This window comes from Dryas octopetala, chromosome 6 (assembly GCF_963921425.1).
Source record: "Dryas octopetala chromosome 6, drDryOcto1.1, whole genome shotgun sequence".
Classification (NCBI taxonomy): domain Eukaryota; kingdom Viridiplantae; phylum Streptophyta; class Magnoliopsida; order Rosales; family Rosaceae; genus Dryas; species Dryas octopetala.
The window spans coordinates 15,453,699-15,475,259 of NC_141371.1; the positions used below are offsets into that span (position 1 = coordinate 15,453,699).

A 21,561-nucleotide genomic window follows, 5' to 3' on the forward strand; every position below is an offset into this window, starting at 1 on the left:
ATCCTCTCCTCTAAGAGGTTTTTTTCTGAAAATCCTTTCCACGCGTTGGATCGATCCTCCCAAGAGTAGGATCGTTCCTCTATACTTAAAATAATTTTTTTTCACGCTTTTAAACAACATTTCATTTTCCGAAAACATTTAAACGATTAACAAACATCCAAAACAAAGTAAAACATATATGCATTTTAATCTAAACACCTCAAATGAATGTAAGGTCTCTAAGTCACATTACCTTATACCTAATAACAATTGAACTTCGAAAGATACCTTTGAAAACCGCTTCAGACTTAAACCTTGAATAACATACTTCACTCCATTTCTTCGAACATAACCATATATATCTTGATTCACCTAAAGTAATCTAACCTAGTGCTTACACATTAATAATTTTTGTAGTAGGAAATAGTTATTTACACATTAATGATTTTTATATGGATGACAAATTTTTTTGGTTTGGGTGGTAATTACACATGCATACCTCTCATCATCTGGGTGATAAATATGCAACATCTATCCTTCTTCTTTTTAGTCTCATTCACAAATTTATTTTTCTGGACATGAATATCCAAAAACACGATTCCTTAACCTTCTTCACATATATCTGAAAGGAAAACAAACTCTCATTAATTCCAGTTATAACTTATAGGTAAACCTCTCAAACGACCAGGCCAGATTCACCTCTAGTTGATGGGTTGGGATTGGGAGCTGGGTTTTTAAATTGTGTTGATGGGCAAAATGGGAATTTTAGAAAAAAAAAATTGTGTAGAGGGTCAACTCAAGAATTTAAGTGGGTGCATCTAGAAGAATTAATCCGTTGTTTTTAACCTCAAATTCCAAACATACAGACAGAAGTCACAGAACGACAAAGATGGCACAGAATCAGACGAGAATGCGAATGTGAAGAGGGAGGGAGAGGAGAGAATATGATGGCAAACCCTCGAAGGAGCAGTCAGAGCTCAGAGAACCCATTCCACAGCCAAAGCCTCCAACACTCATCACTCATACACTTTCTGAAGAAGCCCCATGCCTTCCCTTTCTTGCTCTCAATCTTCCTTTTGCTGACATGGGTCTCTCTCAGACTCCAACACTCCTCCTACTTGTCCTCCGCTCCTTCTCGTATTGCTAAAGAAACCCATCAAAAATGGACTCAAAAGGTTGATGACCGGAAGGCCAATTTCGTTAGGTTCACTTCTGGGTTCCCTTCTCGGATTGCCAAAGACAAGAGGGGATGGTTGCTCGACCCCATCTCCCTTGCCCTTGACTCCGGCATTTCAGGCACACCCTCTCTCTTTCTCTTTCTCTTTCTGGTTTTTTTTGTTTGGGTTTTTTGAGTTATCTATGTATGTATGAATGTTCTTTCTCTCTTATGTCTTTGTTTTTCCATATTTGTTTTTCTCTTTTTCTAATTTGAAAGTAAATTTGTTGGGTGATTTATGGAATTATGTTTCTGTATTGAGAGAGGTGTGATGCCTGAATCAAACTGCATTTGATGTTTTTGTTTGTTTTTTTTGTTTGCAATCAGATTAGAATGCATCTTTCTCATTGCATTTCATGAAAGGAATATTTGATTTTCACCCCATATGGCTACTTTTACTTGCAGTCTATGAAATTGATTCTATACCCTGTTGGTTGCATTTGGAGTTGAACTCAAATTTATTTGAAGTCATAGGAAAATGAATTGCATTGAGTTTTCATTGGACATCTAGCTCAAATCTGATCCAGTGATACAAAATGCATTTGCTGGGAAGGTTGACAAAATAATTGTGTATCTTTACAGGTGGAGCTGTGAGTTGTGCTTCAATCCATCTTGGAGAAATCCGACCAGGTGCTTTAAGGGGAAACCACAGACACCATGATTGTAATGAAACAATTGTCATATGGGGGGCTAAAACAAAGTTTAGGGTAAGCTCGATCTCACTATCATAGAAGCACTGAAGCATAAATAGCCATATAATTTTGCTTTTGTTTATAGTATACTAAAAGGCTAGATCATCTATTCTGGATGCATTCATTTTTTAAATCAACATAGTTTTCTCTAGAAGATTGTAACATTGAGTTGAAAATTACCAAATTGATAGAGACTGCATGCATGACAACAAAAATATGAAAATTTTGATAGAATTTGCATTCTGTATGTAGATATTGGAGCTGTTTGCCTTATTGTGTATCTGATGTCAGGTCAACTTCCTTATGGTGGAAATTTAATTCACAGGTTCTGGATAATTTAGGTGTTTAAAAGTACACAGCTGAAGGGAACTCACTTAAGTTTTAAATCCTAACTACACGGGTTCACTTACATGAATACTTCTGCCCATTACTGAAATCTAAAAGTTTCTACGATTTACATTCATTTCTGCGTTTAAGGTTTTATGTTGTCTTTCTGACTACCTAATGGAACTCTGTTTTTGGCCATGGAGCTGGCTATGTGAAACAAACATATAGCTGCACACATGCGCAAATCACAACCAACCAAGAGAATGCTAATTCAAGAGCAAAGTAGGGTGAAAATATTGGTACTCCAGATTTATGGAAATGTTGACAGACATTCGATATCGATATCATTATCCATCGGTGGAAATGACAGAAATTTGATTAAATCATTAAAATATGGATATTTCTCAAAACCATTTCATTTATTCTATTAAACATAATATGTTATAATCTCCACCACAAGCCTTTTATCTTCACACATCATCCCCACTAGCTGTTCAGCAGACCAATATGTCACCAAAATTTCAGAATTTCAGTGACAGCACAGGAAGAAACCATTCTTTCCTCCATGCCTGTATCGGCAACCCAAAAATTGGTCAAATATTTCGATATGTTTTATCACTGGATGCAAGTTGTATTTACCAAGATTTTTATTTCCTTTTGGTTTTTGGAGAATTACTTATGTCATTATTATAGTACATACAAACTGAAATTGCCTAAGGCAATTTCAATTTATGATGATGGATCTACAGTACTTATTAAAAGATTATGATGTGGGTATAATGATGTAAATTTAGATGTCTCATATTGTAGTGTTTCATATCATAATCTTGTTGCATATTTATTTACTCTTTTAGTTGTGAACTATTTGAAGCTGGAGAACAACCAGGTGGATAATAAAGGTTATGCTGAAGTGATCATTGGTGCAGATGAGGTTGCGGTTGGAGCTAGCCCAAGTGGAACTGCGCATGCTTTAATAAACCTAGATCCAGTAAGGAGTACATACTTTATAGGGTGCCAAGACAGTCTCATAAATTATAACAGCTCAACTACAGATTTTAATGTTTGGGAAAACCTTAAGTAATAGTGTTTTGGTCTCCCATCCAGGTGGCTTATCCAGTAACTTGGAGTCTAACATGAGAAATCATTTTGTCTTTTCTTTCTTTTCTAACATGTTATTTACAATACTAGGGATTGCAATATTACAGATGGACTATCTAATGAGATTTTCTTAGGCTTCTATGTATATATGTACTTTCCTTTGTAGCATGTGATTTACAGTACTAGAGCATTGCAAGATTACCGATAGACCATTTAACAAGATTTTCTTATTTTGTCTGTGTCTTTAAATTAGCAGCAAACATTCTTTTGTTTCCAGCAAAAGCAAGCAGTCTGGGTTCTGTAGTTTGCCTTTATTCTTATTAGATATGCTCATATGCATTTGTTGAATCTTCAACAACTCTGTTTATTGCTACTGCATGTAGTCTTTGTGCGATGAATGTAATGAATTATTATTCTGCATGTGAGCTGAATATGATGCATTTTTTCGTTTAATTATCTTGTCATATTGTCAACAAAATCATATTATTTGAGTTATATGATTTGTGGACAATGACAATTCATATAAAGCTTGAAGTGGATTATTTGCATTGGTATAAATGCCTTGGATACAGTTCTTGCTGCATAAATACACTTCTAGTTCCTGAATTCCCACAAGCAGCATATTTTGGATTTATGTATAGGTGTGTTAGAGGGGTTTGCACCAATTTTTTTTTTTTTCGTTTTTGCACGCTAAGGGTCTGATAGGGGAAAATTTTAAAATGAGTCTTTTATAGGTCCTAGGGCTTGCCCTATTCAAGAATTAGCAAGATAAAATCATATCAAAGTCCTAATGATGTGGCCACTAGTAGCCTAGGTCAAGACTTTTATAAATAGGAGATACTAGAATGCAGTCTTTCACGACCCAACTAGAGAAAAATCTTCATTTCTCGGATGAAGGGAAAAATTTTCATTTCTCAGATCAGGTGTGAGAATCACATGATGCACAGATTAGGTCTATAAATGCCGACCAAAATATAAGAATAAACTAGAGAACTCACCTAAGAGGAGAGTAGAGGAAACGACAGCGTGGGTTTAAAATAATTTCTCATTATTAATCAGCTAAAGTACATACAAAAGAGGAATGTGAATAAGGGATAGGATACATGAACTTTAAAAAAATTTCAATAACTTTACGCTCATCAAATGTTGTATCGCTATATTATTCTATATAACTAATTTACTGTCACGTGATATAGTCAATATGCATATTATAATATAGGTGAACGTTATTAATACAAGACCCTATATGTATAAATTTAGCATCCACTCATATTATAGCATTACTCGACATGGTTGGAACTAAAAAGGGGTTCAAGCATTTCTCGATAGGAGCTCAAATACTGTGGGGTTATATTTCTAAATTAAGCGCTAACCAGTTAGTAAGAAAAATGGCGGTAAATCATAATGTGATTTCATAATTCGAATCATTCATTTTTTAAATCCTCATCCAAAGGTCATATTACTTGTAAAAAATTAACTAAATTATAAATCGTGTAATCAACTATTTGTAAGTTAGTTGTGCTCAAATAAATAGACGTTTTGAAACAAAATCTTTTTATAAAGCATTGTAATGATTGTGAGGATAATCAAATGGCTAAGTAATTTCCGATTTGAATAATTTTTATAAGGATGATCTTTAAATAGGGGATTAAAAAATGAATGGTTCGAATTAGGAGATCACATTATGTAATGAGCCCAAAAGGGTGGTTAGTACAGTATTATCTTACTAGACAGTTAACTCTAAAGCATTTTTATCAAAATTCTTAAAAAAAAAAAAGGCTAAAAATCCTTAAATATAATGAATTGTGGCTAGTTTTTCAAATTAAACCATCAGTAAAAGAAAAGAAAAAAAAAAAAGCCAAAAAGAACTCCACGTGCATTTAACTTTGCAGATGTCTATCATTCGATCTCTTCCCTTCCAAATCCCCCTGTCCCTCCTCAATATATTACCGTTATCCAATGCTACTCTCAGTCTGCAACACCTCTCACACACACACGCACACAGAAATTAATTAAGAGATGATCAAAAGACAAGATAGTAGTCTAAGGTCATCATCTTCACGCCATGAAAATGCGACAGAAAATCTGCATGCCAAGACCATCGGCTGCATGTCCGGCATCTTCTCCCTTCTCTCTAAATACCACACTTCCCGCAAATTCCTCACTTTTGGTACCTACTAAACTTGTTAATTAATTTTATGTTCTATCCATTAATTAGTCATCTATTTCTTTTTTTTGGGAATATATGTACATGTTTGTGTGTGTGTGTGTGTGTGTGTGTGTGTGTAATTTTATTATTTAATTTTAGGTGGGAAAAGGCAAGAGAAGAATGGGATTGCTTCCTCTTGTACAAGAACAAGATCTAGATCCATATCAACCAAAGCTTCCACACAAACAACCCTATTAGCAGAAAACAATAATGGAGACAACTCCATTAATTATCTCAAGAGATCCTCATGCAATAATGTCCCAAGAAGCCCTACGCTTCCAGCAGCAATCCGGCAGTCAATTTCAGTGGACTCGCCGGCGCCTGAGAACTTCCGAACCCCACCAGTTTTGGTTGCGCGGCTGATGGGGTTGGAAGAGGCTCCTATTAACCATAATTTGACAATGCCAAAGGTGCTGCCGCCAGCGGCGCCAGCAGAGGCAACCACCACCCAAAAGAGGCAGCAGCTGCTGGGAGCACTGGAGAAATGTGATGAGGATTTGAAGGCTTTGAAGAAGGTCATAGACGCTGTCCGGGCAGCCGAAGGGCTCAGATCACCGGAAGTGGTGAAAAGAATGGATGTGGTTGGAAATAAAAGGTTTAATATTAATTCTGGTGCAAGGAAATGTTTGGATCAGTTGAATATGATGAGTGAGCAGCCGAGTCCGGTGTCTGTGCTTGATCATGATCAGTGTAGTGGGACTCGTTCCCCTTTCAGCTGCAACCACCACTACTCCAAAAAACAAATGTTTAATGTTGATTACGGTACGTCCCATCTTCACTCTTTTCTTACTTTTTTCTCTCCCTTACAACTTTTTCTTTTTCTTTTGCTTTTCATACTTCTCATCTCTCTCGATCAGTCTTCACCCTATTTTCTTTTTGACAAAATCTCAATCGATCTTTCCTATATTTATATATATATATCCTTTAATTGTTCATGTTTATATATTCAAAACTTAGTGGATTCTAAGGGTGAAGGATTAATGGTTTTGAGTTCTAAATTTAGTATTTAGGAATTATATTAGAAAGCTATAATCAAATGAATGTCTCAATTAACGACCTAGTTTAAAATTGAAGCACAAAAAATATCAGCATATCGAGTACACCCGAATTGAAACTTAGTTGAAAGAACATCAACTAAATCAGCTAATTAAAAACCTTTACAAATATTAACTGTGTAATAACATAATATATCATACTATTAAGTCAAAATAGAGAAAATATGAAATTACTATGCATGATCTCTCTACCAAAAAATAAAGATTAAAAGAAAACGTCAACACTGTAATAATCTCATGGGAAATGGTGAGTAGTTTGGAAATTTCTTTCATATATAGTAATCAATTTATTTATAATCTCATGGGCAATACTATTCCCACTCCTCATCTTTAGATTTTGGCATTCCTTCTCACTAAGTGCTTGTAAAATTAATTATAAAATATTAAATTTGGAGAAGTTTAAGAGAATAATATGAGAGAGCTAGTGCAAATAATCGTTGGCTAATCCCATTAGGTTATGAAGACAATAGAAAATTAGAAATCGTGGCATCGGAAGTACTTAATTGACTACTTGAGGGATGGTATACCCTAGTAGAGGAGACACGATGCTTTTTTATGTAAAGTGAATCGCTGCCATGCACCACCAAGATTTAGGGTTCGAAGTTAATAATAATGACATCTTGTGTTCATGACATTATTAACCATTCTAGTGGGAGACAAACTAATTATTCATTGCACACTATTTGCAATTATTATGGTCAACATAATTAAAAAATAATCATGTACTGCATTTGGTCTATTATCATTGGTAAGAGCAATACACATCAACAACTAATTAAACCAAAAACCAAAAACTAAAAATATGTAAATATATATTTGATCATTCTTCGATAAGATTTAACTTCCATGCATTAAAGTACTCGATGGAGTGTTAAGTTAGATTTTGGTTTTAGTCCATTCACTAGCTATATCCGTTTGTGCATTATTACTAAACATATAAGTACATTAATTAATATACCTACAATAATAATATATGTATCTACATATATATATATATATATATACTTCTAATTAATCTAGTAATGATGTACCTATGAATAACATTGTGTTCACTTAAAAACTTCAATTTGATGGATGTGTAACTACAGTGTAAGTGTGTAAGTAACAAACAATATATTAATACTTAAATTTAATACAGTTGTTGAAATCAATAACTTATTGAAGTCAATCTAGTTCATAAATGCATTGTACGTTTCTAATCAATTTGATTTTCTTAGTTGACTACAACTACGTACCTACGAGTATAGTTAATATTAGTAAAAATACCAAAATCGAAATTCAATCGAATTAAGAATGACAATCTATTAATTAAATCCCAGAAGAAATTGACTTATTGGGCATAAAAAATGAATTAAGAAGAGGGAAAAATCTTAGGAACCTTAACTTGTATGGACCACAAATTCCTTTAATTGATGCAGTCAAAGGTGCATGATTTAAAAGCAAAAGGAGAGGGAGCGAGGGAAACAAATAGAAAGAAAGAAGACAAACGTTTATGGCTTTACCTGGCAAAACCCTCTTTTCCAGGGTGTGGGTTCCACGACCACTATTGTATATATGACTATATAGACTCACACAGTCACACTCACTGTATATATGGTCATGGTGTATGCTTAAAGCTGCTTCTGGCCTCAGCGCGTGCACTGCGCGTGGGGACACTCCTTGTTGAGGCCATCATGCAGCATATGAATGGCATGAGGGATCGACAATTTAATGAGTACATCCAAACACACTCTGCCAAAACTTATGGAACTAGGCACCCACTATTCCACTAATATATAGGAACAATTAATTTCCTTGTTATTTTATCACGCTCAATTTGTCATCCCAAAAGTTCAAAGTTTAATTAATTTACATTTCTATTAAGTAATAATACAAGGGTAAATAATCATATATATATATATATATATATCATGGGCTGGATGAAAGAGTTAGCTCATGCAATGTTGAGGAAGAGGAATGCTATTTACGTTTTTTCTGACCTTATTATTATGTAGTATATTTTATGATTAAATTGTTCACTTTTTAGATTACCGTTTAAAGATTATTTTTGTGAAAAATTAACCAAATAAAAAATTCTTTGATTATATAACTATGATTAAATAAACAGACGATTTTTAAAACAGTTAAACTCATTGTCGATTCGTTTATTTGATAATAGTTACATGACCAAATAATTTTTTATTTGATTGATTTTTTTATAGAGATCAATGATCTTTAAAGAGTGTTAAAAATGAACAATTCAATCATAAGATAACACTGTAGAATGAAAATAATAATAAAAAAGGTTGGTGAAGAAGCTAGGTTGAAAGGAATTCGTAAATTTGTTGGTTAAAAAATTTGTCAATTAGTTAGACAGAAAAATTAAGTGATTCTTGCGTGTGTTGTTAATTTAGTAACTTAATTGCTAATAAAAATTAATTACAAAAACTTAATTGAAACAATTTGAAACTACATTCCTCCTAAATTAACATCACATACGACTGTCACACATATGTGCCTTTTAAGATTTGTGATCAAAGATCGGACATTGAATTATCTACAACGTACATTACGCAATCAAAAATCAAATGTACACACGTATGTACTATTATATCAAGTAATTAGGGGAAGAGAATCCTGCATTTTGTGAAGTCCTTGGAGTACTTTAATCCACGTGGTGAGGGAGTAGGGTAGGGTAGAAAAAATAGGTTAGGAATAGAGATTTTCCCAATGTAACTAAACACAAATTTTCATTTGCATTTTTTTTTTTTATATTTGTTATGTAGGACGAGCACAATCTCAGCAGAGGCAGCTACAAAGGAAGAAACCAGGAGAAGAGGACTTCATCAATCCAAGTATGATTAAGAAAATCACAACCGATGATCATCAGAAGACCCACAATATTGTAGAAGCATCATCATCATGGTTATGGAATGGCAAAGACTTGATGGAGAGCAGTGTAGCAGAAGTGTGTAGGGACATTGCTTGGGGAGAGAGTAGAGAAGTTGGAAGAATAGGGTTGGCTTTACAGGACCATATTTGCAAAGACTTGATTGAAGAGATGGTCAAAGAAATGGGATATACTACTTGTGTGTATTCACTGCCCTTTGAGGCGTGTAAGAGAAGGCTATGTTTCTAATTTGTGTGTCCCATTGTATTAATTTGTTTAGAGTTAATGCACAATATTTATGCGATAATTAATACATGATTTTGACATCCATTTATGCCCTTATTATTAATTTAAGAATATATTTGTATTTTTTTTATTATTAATTACTTAATTACTTTATACTCTCCACATACAACAATTTTTGGAAGTGAGGGGATACCAGTGTAATATATAACTTTAAAACCCATAAATAATAACGTACTAAACAAAAAACAGCAAAGTTTTTTGGATTGAAGCTTAAATTTTTTTTTTTTATATATATACTTTACAAAACGTTAATTGGTGATTCCAGAACAAACTTAATAAATTGAACGAAAATGCTAATGTGTCCTTAAAACAATATATATTTGTAAAGTAAATGCATGATAACATCATAACAGTTGAAAGTACATAAATGATTAGTCCAAAAAAAATGTACATGAATGAAATTAGTAAAACTTGACTCATTTTATAGTGATCAAAAATAAAATGAATCTGACTCATAAATATATTACAAAAGTCCCAAACTCGTATACAACGACAAAATTCAAAATTTGTTGGATATCTGTAATTCAAACTAAGCTAATATCGAAGTTTGTCAATTAAGGGAATATGAGCTATATACAGAGATTAATTTGCTGGCTTGTCAATTAATTGTGTTCATCGAAGAGCTTGTATGTGGCTTGTACGTATATAGCTGACTTGTATAGAAGCTTGTATGTGAGTCGTGACAAATTTATATATTTTCCATTTGAAAAAGAATAATATTATATATCCAACGTTGTAACTTGCGTTGCATGATTTGCATCCATGTTTAAATTTAACCTATTGTCTTGTTAATCTAGTTATATATCTATCTTGTATCGAAGTTTTAATCTGAACCATTGGTTTTTCAACCACAAAACTCTATAAATTAGTTCATTTTTAGTAGTTTGTACTTGTCATCTAGACCACAACACACTTAATCTCAGTGAATTAAAATCTTCTTGGAATAGCTAGCAGTCTCTCTGCAACTCAGTAAAGACTCTTCGATTAATTGTTTGGAAACCAATTCAACCTTTACGATTTTTCACTTTTATTTACAAAAAAAATTCCTTGTTCATTTATATATATATATATGGCTATAAATAAAGCGGCTAGATATTCGATTTTGTATTTCATCTCCAAACAAATTGGAATTCTGCATACTTAGATTCCGCTATAAATTAACATGGCTCGTATATTTATGTCCATGTCACAAACCTTCAGCTTTCTATTTGTGGTGCCACATTACTATTTCTATTATATAGAAGTTTTTTTATATATACATATATACAACATTAATTAATAAGTAGGTCTACTTAATTATTAACATTAATTAAGTGAGCAGGCATGCATATATATAATATATATCTTCCTTTTACATATATATTGCAGGTGAGCAAAGCAACAATGACTGGGTTGGTTTGTGGTAAATATCTAGTATTATTCCTTGCAATATTCTTAAGTTGGACTGCGAATGCATCCGATTCCAAGTTAATGCCAGCAGAATTTCCGGAGGATTTCATCATTCATGTTCACACTGATGATGGTCATAGTTCCACTACCACTGTTGATCAGCAAAATGGAACAACATGGGCAGTCCTTGTTGCTGGCTCAAGTGGTTATGAGAACTATAGGCATCAGGCACGTATAATCAATATAATTAATTCATTAAATATTAATTATTAATTTTTGGTGGTTATGGTTTTTTTTAATCATACATCTAATCATTTATTTATTTATTTGTGCATGTGTATTAACTGCAGGCTGATGTATGTCATGCATATCAAATACTGAAGAAAGGTGGAGTGAAAGATGAGAACATCATTGTTTTCATGTATGATGACATCGCATTCAACCCTGAGAACCCAAGGCTTGGTGTCATCATCAACAAGCCAGATGGGCAGGATGTTTACCGAGGAGTTCCCAAGGTCTTTTACTTTTCTTTTCATTTAAATCGATTTTAGATTATTTTATTAATTTATACAAATTACTTTTCTTTTAATCTGTACGATAACAAAGGAGAGTCCGAACTCTTAAACTTAAACATTTCAAAACGAAGTCATTCTGAACATAAGCAAGCAATCAATACCAAAAACAACTGACAAATTAAGTTTTGTCACGCGCATACTTGTCAACCAATATGCATGAAATGCCAAATATATATATGTTTATTAATTACTTGAAAAGGTATTAATAATATATTTAAAATGAAATAAAACAGCTCTTCCTACACTGATTTTTTAAACCTTGCTATGTAGGATTACACAGGAGACAATGTCACGGCAGCCAATCTTTATGCTGTTATTCTTGGAAATAAAACAGCCCTCACTGGGGGGGAGTGGCAAGGTTCTTGACAGTGGCCCAAATGACAATGTTTTTATATATTATACCGACCATGGCTCCCCTGGCATGATCGGTAATTAATAACTTTAATTAATCAAAACCTTTATACATTATTTTTTATTGTAGGATATAATAAACTCCTTTTTTTGTCTAATTAATTAAGTATGCACATGATTAACATTAATCATGCTACTTTTGTATGCTCATTTAGGGATGCCTGCAGAAGGTGACTATGTTTATGCTCCCGATCTCGTAGACGTTTTGAAACAGAAGCATGATGCTAAAGCTTACAAAAATATGGTAAATAATAATTAAAGTTGTCATTGCATTGCATGCATATGTCAATTTGTTTTCTTCTGAAATTTTTGCTAATCAAGAAATGCAATGTATAGCGATTAATTAATTTATTATGAGGAAGCTTTAAATGATGATAGTTTTATTTAAGAAAAAGAGGAAATAATAGATTTGGTTCACTTATTTTATACCTAGTTCAATTTTGGTCCACGATCTTTTTTAAGTTCTATTTTGGTCTATTAATTGTTTCATTTGTTCAATAAAGGTCCAGATTTGTAACTTTAAATCATTTGGGTTGTGTTTTCTTCAATTATAATTGAAGTATAAATTATATTTCATCATTTCTTAGTCATAAAAACAAATTTGGAGTATTAGAATCTAAAAAAATTGAAATTGGAAAAAGTTTGAAAAATTGATAGTTTCGGGTATCCTACTTTGGGGTCAATTATCTTGAGTTTTAGAACTCCAATTTAAATGATCTTTATATGGTTGTAAAGAAGAAATGCATAACTTTAAAACAATTATATGTTTGCTGAATTTGAGTGAGATTTGATAGGGTAAAAGGTAGACCAAATTTGAGAAAACAAATCTGAACCTTTATTGAACAAGTGGAACAATTAGTGAACCAAAACAAAACTTAAAAAAGATTGTGGACCAAAATTGAACTAGGTATAAAATAACTGGACTAAATCTATAATTTCCTCTTAAGAAAAATAAACAGGTATGTTCACAATTTAATTTAATGATCGAAATTTTTCATAGTTAATTTATAACCTTCTTAACCTTCTTTAATGGTTATTTTAATTTAAACTAATAGAGTATACAGTTTACATGACCAAATAATTATCGATTTGATTTTTTTTTTATTGGATCATCCTTAAATTGGTACCTAAATAATACATAACTTCAATCATTACAACTGCATGGCAAGGTACGTGGTCCTAAAGAGATGTTTTTATTTTTGTTAAAATAAGGTCATCCTCACTACTGTTAAAATAAGGTCATCCTCACTACTGTTTACGTGGTCCTATATATTTATACATTTATATTTCAACCTAAGGGAAAAGGCCATACGTAATTGTTTTTAGTTTAACTTATATATAGATTAATTTATATTCTAATTATTGATTTTATGCATGCAATTAACTATAAAACTTAATTATAGGTATTTTACCTTGAATCTTGTGAATCTGGGAGTATGTTTGAGGGTCTCCTTCCAGATAATATAAGCATCTATGCGACCACAGCAGCAAGCGCAACCGAAGATAGTTGGGCAACATATTGTCCTGGTTATGATCCTGCTCCTCCTGCAGAATATGACACTCGTTTGGGAGACTTGTATAGTATTTCCTGGATGGAGGATTGGTATGTAATTAATTAATTTACCCTAACTTCATATTATTAACAGTACCTTAATTAATTGCTGTTAATTTCTAACAAGCCCTCCCTAATGGTATTTTTAATTTACATGGGAGCTGCAGCGACATCCAAGATTTGCGTAAAGAAACTTTGCAACAGCAATATCAAGTGGTAAAACAATATTGAAACTTTTTGCCTTAACTCTTTATGAAATTTTATTTTGAACCGAATTATAAATTATCTAATTAAAGCATGTTCGCTGTGTTTCTAAAAGTGCTAAAACTACTTACTTTCAGGTAATCAAAAATATTTTTGGTAACAATTGCCATAAATATTAACTACAATTGTTTTTCAGTTATATAAGAAACACCTTTTAATGTTTCATGAATTATTATAAGAAGCAGGAATTTACAAGAAGTTGAAACCCAGCAATTTACAGGAAGCACTTGAACTTTTACTAAGGAAAAATATATGTACATATTTCTAACACAAACACTTACAAAAGAAGCCAAACATGTCCTAATGCTCAATTGAATATTTAATTTCATTCCATTTGAATAATATTTTGATTTACAGGTAAGAAATAGAACGGGAAATAGTACGTACTTCGGAAATAAGTTCTCATGTTACTCAATATGGAAATATGAATCAAAGCAACGATTTACTCTTCACGTACATGGGTTCAAATTCAAATTATAGCCATAGCTATACCCAAAGTCAATCTTCACCATCAGTCTCAGGGGTAATTGTTTCCCAACGTGATGCAGATCTCATTCATTTTGTCCACAAGGTCTGTAATCTCGATCTCTTCCTATATAATAATTAATTTTAATAAATTATTTAAGATAACATATATTGGTTCACACGATTTTTTTAATTTATGCATATCATGTTTCAGAAATTTGTAATGCTCGACTGATGTAGTAGATAAGATAATCATCATTGAGAAATTCTTTCATCCACATGCGAATCATCTAGATGTGGTCCACATCAAGTACTATATATATGCACTTTTATATATGAATTAAAGCGCGTCATTTTATATGGTAACAGGGTCTATGGACATTGCCAACTTTGTTAGAAATATAGAATGTCATGCTTCATGTATAAAAATGCATATAAAATTGTCATAAATTTCATGCGGACTATATGTGGATGTGAGAATTACGTACTCGATCATCATTAACTTTGTTGGTATACTATATATGTTATTCCCAAGAACCTAAATCAATAGCTGGAAAATTAAACAATTACTTTATATATATACATATATATATATATTCTTATGGGTTCTTAATTCAACTTAAATTTTAGTTTTTTGTAATTTAATTACAATTTATATCTTGATCATCCAGCTCCATAAAGCTCCCATCGGATCTGATAAGAGGCAAAGAGCTAGACAACAAATACTTGGTGAACTTTCTCGTAGGACGCACATTGACAACAGTATGAATCAAATCCGTAAGCTTTTGTTTGGAGATGAGAATAGCTCAAATCACTTGAAGAATATTCGGCCTCAGGGGCAACCTCTTGTAGATGATTGGGACTGCTTTAAGAAGTTTGTGAGTAATCCTTCTAATTAATATTCACTACATTGACAAGTACTATACCACTATGTATGTTATCAAAATACCAATCATGAGATTTTGGGGCTCGAGGCTCGAGGGGAATCAAAATAATTGAGCATTCATATATATATATATATATTTACATAAGCCTAACACAATATATATGGCGTCTAGAAATTTGGTAATAGAGGGGTTACTCCACTTGACTCTCTCTAAGACCGACCTTGACAATACCAACTACTATACACATACATAATGTATATGTTAAGCAAATCGATCGCTGTTTTAATTTAATTTATTTTCCATACATGCAGGTGAGAACTTACGATGAATATTGTGGATTTCTTTCGAATTATGGAATGCAATACACCCGAGTTATTGCCAATATGTGCAATGCAGGGGTTACCATGGAGCAAATGATTGCAGCATCAGCTCGGACTTGTGCTTAGAGTAGTAATAGACTAATAGTTTTTGGTTTGTAATAAATCATCAATATTTATACTTTTAAAAAAATTATAATCACAATTTGGGGAATTTATATTCTCCATTCAATTAAATAAAGATACGTGTCTACAACGACACATAATTGCCCTTGTACATGAATTAACACTAGCGTGAGTTTAAACACAAAACGATACCTTATTCATGATATATGCCACGATTGATTAATTTATGCAAGCCCCAATAAGCAGCTTACCATTGCTTCCACTTTCGATACACAGCTTTCTTGGTTGGGTTAGGGTACAACTGATAAACACAAGATATTCATAAATGAAGTCACTTAAAGCAATTTTTCTTTGTTAAGGAAGAAGATGATTTAGTTATAAAAGGTTGATATTTAAAACTTATCTCCTATTCTCACAAAAGTGTTGGGATTAGTGGGGATAAGTTTTATATTCGACCCTTTATGACTAATCTCTCTTCTTCCTTCAAGTTAGAAGACATCTTACATCTTCTTACTTCAATATACATTGAATCTAGTTAGTTAATATATCCAATCTAATTCTGGGCGCGTACCAAATGGGGCCTAAATATCTTCGAGGTACAGTGTGCAACACTAACATTCAATGATGGCGTAATACTAATGTTAAATCCACCATATGCATAGAACAAACATGGGTAAGATCCATCCAAACAATATTCTTTATTACACAGCAAACATCAGTATCTCAGTGTCATCTTTATTGGTTAACTAATTACCATTGATTTTAGGGCGTATTTCCAACATGGCTGGTATCACACCGGTGCCTCCTCACTCACGTACTTCTCGTGTTTGTTTGTGTAGAGTATTCAGTAGCCGATGTGTCACTTCAACTCCTAGTTTGACCTGGCATCCACGTATCACTTACACATTGGAGGGTCAAACCATCACTTTGGGCTGACCCGACGTTGGGTGGTGTGACTAAACCATGTGGATCCCACCTCATGTGAGAGTTGCCGTACTGGGGCACGCCCCATCGAAGACTCTCTCTGGGTGGTGTTTCCAGAAGAAGGTGAATCACCATTAATGACACCATTCGTGTGGGAAGAAGAACCGTTTGCAATGTTAGTAGCAGTTGAAAAGGACGAAGTGGTGGATTGGACCACAATGTGGGGTTGCAAAGCTCATCATTCATGGAGGAGAGGATCTGGAAAGCTGACTCTTTGGTTTCTTCCAGATGCTTCTGCCCTTCCATTTCTAGCTCTTGCGTCTCTTGAGGCTTGTTGTTAATGCATTCACGTTCTTCTCTTCCATTATTTTGGACTCTGTTTCAATTGTTTGTGAGAAAAGTTTATAGGGCTATGTGAACAGTAAATGTCTATCAAATTACACCCTCTACCCACAGAAAGAGGGAATATTGCATATAATTACTAAATTCATACAACATATAACAAACCATGTAAATTGGCAGCAAGAATATGGTAGTGAACATGCTTTCAATTTAAATTTACTTGCCACTTAACCAGCAAAAAGATATAGGCTTATCAAAATCCAATTTGGTCATTATTTGAACATAAACTCAATATTCAATCATAATCTAGTAGACATAATTTACGAAATTGAAAAGAAGTAACATAATGAACATTCAAACATTAAAAAACACATAATAAACATTCAATAACAGTTCACCCAAAAAAGCTAGACTTATCAATTATGATCATCCAACCTCAATTTATAACAAATTTAGAGACATAGAGAGAGATTGGGACTTCAATTATATCATGTAACCAAGAAAGTAAAACCATTATAAATTGTAATAGAGCCTTTATATATTTTCCTAGAGTGTTTCTCTGTAACCAATCAAAATAAATAAATAGTTTAGAAAACAAGACTCTCCCCAACAAGTAATAGCAGCCAACATAATAGAAAAATGGAAGAGAAGAGAGAGGGACAAATGGTTTACAAATGGTGAGATTTGAAGTCGTGGTGTGGGTCTACCTAAAGAATAAATGGTGTTTTAAGTATAAGGCCAAAATGAGAAAGAAATAGAGTCCGCCCGACCAAAAACTTAAGTCACAAGACAAAAAACTTATCGAGCGCCCAGTAAGCTGCAAATGCAACCTCTATCTACGACCTAAAACATGCATCTGCAACATAAAATTTGCATTTACAACTTAAAATATATTATATACAACCTAAAAATTTGCCTTTGTTACCTTAAAAGATGCATATGCAACCTAAAATCTGCAGATGGAGGATGCATTTGCATCCGCTGAGCTCTCTGCAAAAATATCGAGCATTTGATAGCCTATTTCTCACCTCTGGCCAGTCGCACGCATGCAAATAGAATGGCCATTAGCTTAATTTTTTATTTATGTGGATTTTCAGTTAATAATCTTCGATATTTTAATTGTCCTTGGGAGTAATTTACTAAAAAATAAAACTATTTGAGTAAGTAACACTAAAAATAGTACGAATAGGAATACTCTTATCCAAAATAAAATAAAGTAACGGTAGTTGTCGGATTCGGCTCCTCTGTCTTAATGGCGGGTGCCTTTGAGAAATCTGAAACATTCAAGTAATCCAATGGCCATCACTATTCAGTCCATTCCACGTCAACATAAGTTTTTTTGTGTGAAAACTCACCGTTTTACAATTTAACATAAGTCTCTTCCTACCGTCTTTCTACTCACATCTTTTTCTTCATTGTTCCTCTTTTATTCTCAATTTTTCAGTAACAAAAAACAAACATTATCTCTCTTCTCACAACAATATCAGTCTAAGAACAAGTTTCACTTGTAGGGAATCCATTGGAGGCATGGAGATTCTCTCTGCTTTCCTTTTTTTTTTTTTTCTTTCTCTTGTGAACAGTTTAATAGGCTTTGCAATGCGAGTGACAAAAGGTTTACAAGAATTTGAAGGTGGAGTAAAAGTTTATCGGACTTGTGTGTTTCTCTTGTATTTTTCTTTTGATTATAGTTTTTGTGGTTTTTTCAATTGCCTTTTAGTTGGTAGCATAAACAAAGAAAAAAAAAAGTTCTTCATGTATTCATGTAGTATAAACCAAGATCATTTTTCTCTGCAACTAACAGAAAATTAACATTTAAATTCCAGCTTTTTAGCCACTAATATTTAACTTATAAATATTAATTTACATGCATGGTTTCTATGCTTCTCTATGGCTTTCTGGACCTTCTGGTCAGGAGGCTTAGTTTAGAGCACGAAGCACGCATTGGTTCAAGGAACAGTATTGTAAACCGTTTGACTGAGGCAGCAGGTTACTCATCAATTTAATACTAATTGAAGGGAGTTACGTGACTAGCACGTGACTTGTAAAAAATGCAGCTGCACCGGTGCAGTGCTCCACCGTCTCCTGACCCGAATATTTGATACTAAATATTTTTATTGTGAATAAAAATACGTATTTGATGTATGGGTTGACCGGCCCAAAAACAAAAAAGATGTAAGCGTTGAGAAAGGGGCCGGGTCCAACCATTTCAATTGTTGCACCAAAATTGTTTTGTTGGCTTAAAAAGTATAATTTGTATCTTCATTCTAATATCCTTTTTATGATTTTGGCTAGCAAATGTTATATTCGTGTTCAAAATTAAGCGAAATGATAATGAAACAAATTTATCTTGCAAACTCATTTTAATTTACAAATTTCAAAAGTAATTTGGTTACTTTGATTGTAAGCATGTTATGTTAAGGCATCACACTACAAGAAAAACATATTTGGGCGACCAAACTTTGGGCGACGAACATATATTCGTCGCCTAAAGAAATTTAGGGCGACGAACAAGAAAATTTGTCGCTCAAAGTTATAAAGGTTTGGGCGACGAACATGTTCGTCGCCCAAAGAAGGTTTAGGCGACGAATCACACGTTCATCGCCCAAAGTTACTTTGCGCGACGAACAAATTTCGTCGCCTAAACATTAACAACAAACAATTAATTGAGAAATCCATTGGGCGAGGAATATACATGTTCGTCGCCCAAAGATAATTTGGGCGACGAACATATATATTCCTCGCCCAAACTTACTTTGGGTGACAAAATATTTCGTCGCCCAAACTCATTTTGGGCGAGGAATATTATGTTCGTCGCCCAAAGACACTTTAGGTGACAAAATTATGTTCGTCGCCCAATATGAGTTTGGGCGACGAAATATGTTCGTCGCCCAAAGGATCATCCTGTTTTGTAATAATGGTTTGGGCGAGGAACCTCACAATTCGTCGCCCAAAGACACTTTGGGTGACGAAATTATATTCGTCGCCCAATATGAGTTTGGGCGACGAAATATGTTCGTCGCCCAAAAAATCATCCTGTTTTGTAATAATGGTTTGGGCGAGGAACCTCACAATTCGTCGCCCAAAGTTTGTTTGGGCGACGAAATTTGTAGTTCCTCGCCCAAAGTAAGAATATTTTTTTGTTTACAATTTTATATATGTAATAGCATACTATACGATTGTATTTCCAAAGATCATAACCATTCATTTTTTAATTCCCCACTTAAGGATCATCCATGCAAAAAATTAGCTCAATCGGAGATGTAGAAGTTAGGTAACGGTGGTTGAACTTATGAACGATTGTAAATTTTGTAATACGAATCGAAGTATGAGATGAATTCCGATTTAGCCGATTTTTTGCAGAGATGATCTTCCAGTATAAACGAATAGAATGAACGGTTCCGATCGTTGAAATCACATTGTAGTCTTCACAAATTGTTGAATCACCAAAATTTCTACCCAAAAGTTAATATAATTATACTCTTCAAGTGTATTTGTATGTAGAAGATCACTTTTATATTGTGTTTTTAACGATCCGAACCGATCATTCCTTAGTGCCTCACTTAAGGATCATCCATGCAAAAAATTAACTCAATCGGAGATGTAGAAGTTAGGTAACGGTGGTTGAACTTATGAACGATTGTAAATTTTGTAATACGAATCGAAGTATGAGATGAATTCCGATTTAGCCGATTTTTTGCAGGGATGATCTTCCAGTATAAATGAATAGAATGAACGGTTCCGATCGTTGAAATCACATTGTAGTCTTCACAAATTGTTGAATCACCAAAATTTCTACCCAAAAGTTAATATAATTATACTCTTCAAGTGTATTTGTATGTAGAAGATCACTTTTGTATTGTGTTTTTAACGATCCGAACCGATCATTCCTTAGTGCCTCACTTAAGGATCATCCATGTAAAAAATTAGCTCAATCGGAGATGTAAAAGTTAGGTAACGGTGGTTGAACTTATGAACGATTGTAAATTTTGTAATACGAATCGAAGTATGAGATGAATTCCGATTTAGCCGATTTTTTGCAGGGATGATCTTCCAGTATAAATGAATAGAATGAACGGTTCCGATCGTTGAAATCACATTGTAGTCTTCACAAATTGTTGAATCACCAAAATTTCTACCCAAAAGTTAATATAATTATACTCTTCAAGTGTATTTGTATATAGAAGATCACTTTTGTATTATGTTTTTAACGATCCGAACCGATCATTCCTTAGTGCCTCACTCAAAGATCATCCATGCAAAAAATTAACTCAATTGGAGATGTAGAAGTTAGGTTTAGCATTTAGGATGTATGAACGATCTTGATTCTTATAATAATAATCGAACGGGTAGATGAACTCCGATTGAGCCGATTTTTTCCAGGGTTGATCTTTGAGTATGAACATATATGAAGAATGGCTCTGATTGTGATAATCACGTTGTGGTCTTCACAATTATTGAAGCTACAAGGTTTTAACGAAAGAGTTGATATAATTTTATTCTTCAAATGCAAAAACCACTGATTTATATGTAGAACCTTATATGTCGATTGTATTTTTAA

General features: G+C 33.3%; 2 protein-coding genes and 1 pseudogene across 4 annotated transcripts; all 3 read left to right on the plus strand.

Moving 5' to 3' along the window:
- Positions 1 to 861: 861 nt before the first annotated feature.
- Positions 862 to 3,534, plus strand: LOC147282753 (RmlC-type cupin). 3 transcript variants are annotated; one of them, XM_086248417.1, is made up of 3 exons: positions 862 to 1,275; positions 1,778 to 1,902; positions 3,086 to 3,534. In XM_086248417.1, exons 1-3 carry the CDS (start codon positions 924 to 926, stop codon positions 3,293 to 3,295), a joined length of 687 nt encoding a protein of 228 aa, XP_086104543.1. In that variant the 5' UTR covers positions 862 to 923; the 3' UTR covers positions 3,296 to 3,534. The 3 variants fall into 3 exon arrangements, with proteins under 3 accessions (XP_086104543.1, XP_086104545.1, XP_086104544.1); XM_086248419.1 differs by having other exon boundaries at positions 3,069 to 3,208; XM_086248418.1 differs by lacking the exon at positions 3,086 to 3,534 and adding an exon at positions 2,140 to 3,042.
- A 1,726-nt stretch (positions 3,535 to 5,260) lies between these two features.
- Positions 5,261 to 9,762, plus strand: LOC147282754 (uncharacterized). The gene is made up of 3 exons (XM_086249059.1): positions 5,261 to 5,482; positions 5,621 to 6,283; positions 9,342 to 9,762. Exons 1-3 carry the CDS (start codon positions 5,332 to 5,334, stop codon positions 9,692 to 9,694), a joined length of 1,167 nt encoding a protein of 388 aa, XP_086105185.1. The 5' UTR covers positions 5,261 to 5,331; the 3' UTR covers positions 9,695 to 9,762.
- A 1,372-nt stretch (positions 9,763 to 11,134) lies between these two features.
- LOC147282755 (vacuolar-processing enzyme-like) lies at positions 11,135 to 15,740 on the plus strand (annotated as a pseudogene).
- Positions 15,741 to 21,561: the final 5,821 nt, after the last annotated feature.

What these genes read in the sequence shown, in the direction of transcription:
- LOC147282753 (XM_086248417.1), top strand. Translation starts at nt 924, where the DNA reads ATGATGGCAAACCCTCGAAGGAGCAGTCAGAGCTCAGAGAACCCATTC. An exon ending in CCTTGACTCCGGCATTTCAG is followed by an intron (nt 1,276 to 1,777) that starts GCACACCCTCTC and finishes GTATCTTTACAG; the next exon opens with GTGGAGCTGTGAGTTGTGCT. An exon ending in GGGCTAAAACAAAGTTTAGG is followed by an intron (nt 1,903 to 3,085) that starts GTAAGCTCGATC and finishes AACTATTTGAAG; the next exon opens with CTGGAGAACAACCAGGTGGA.
- LOC147282754 (XM_086249059.1), top strand. Translation starts at nt 5,332, where the DNA reads ATGATCAAAAGACAAGATAGTAGTCTAAGGTCATCATCTTCACGCCAT. An exon ending in CCGCAAATTCCTCACTTTTG is followed by an intron (nt 5,483 to 5,620) that starts GTACCTACTAAA and finishes ATTTAATTTTAG; the next exon opens with GTGGGAAAAGGCAAGAGAAG. An exon ending in AATGTTTAATGTTGATTACG is followed by an intron (nt 6,284 to 9,341) that starts GTACGTCCCATC and finishes TTTGTTATGTAG; the next exon opens with GACGAGCACAATCTCAGCAG.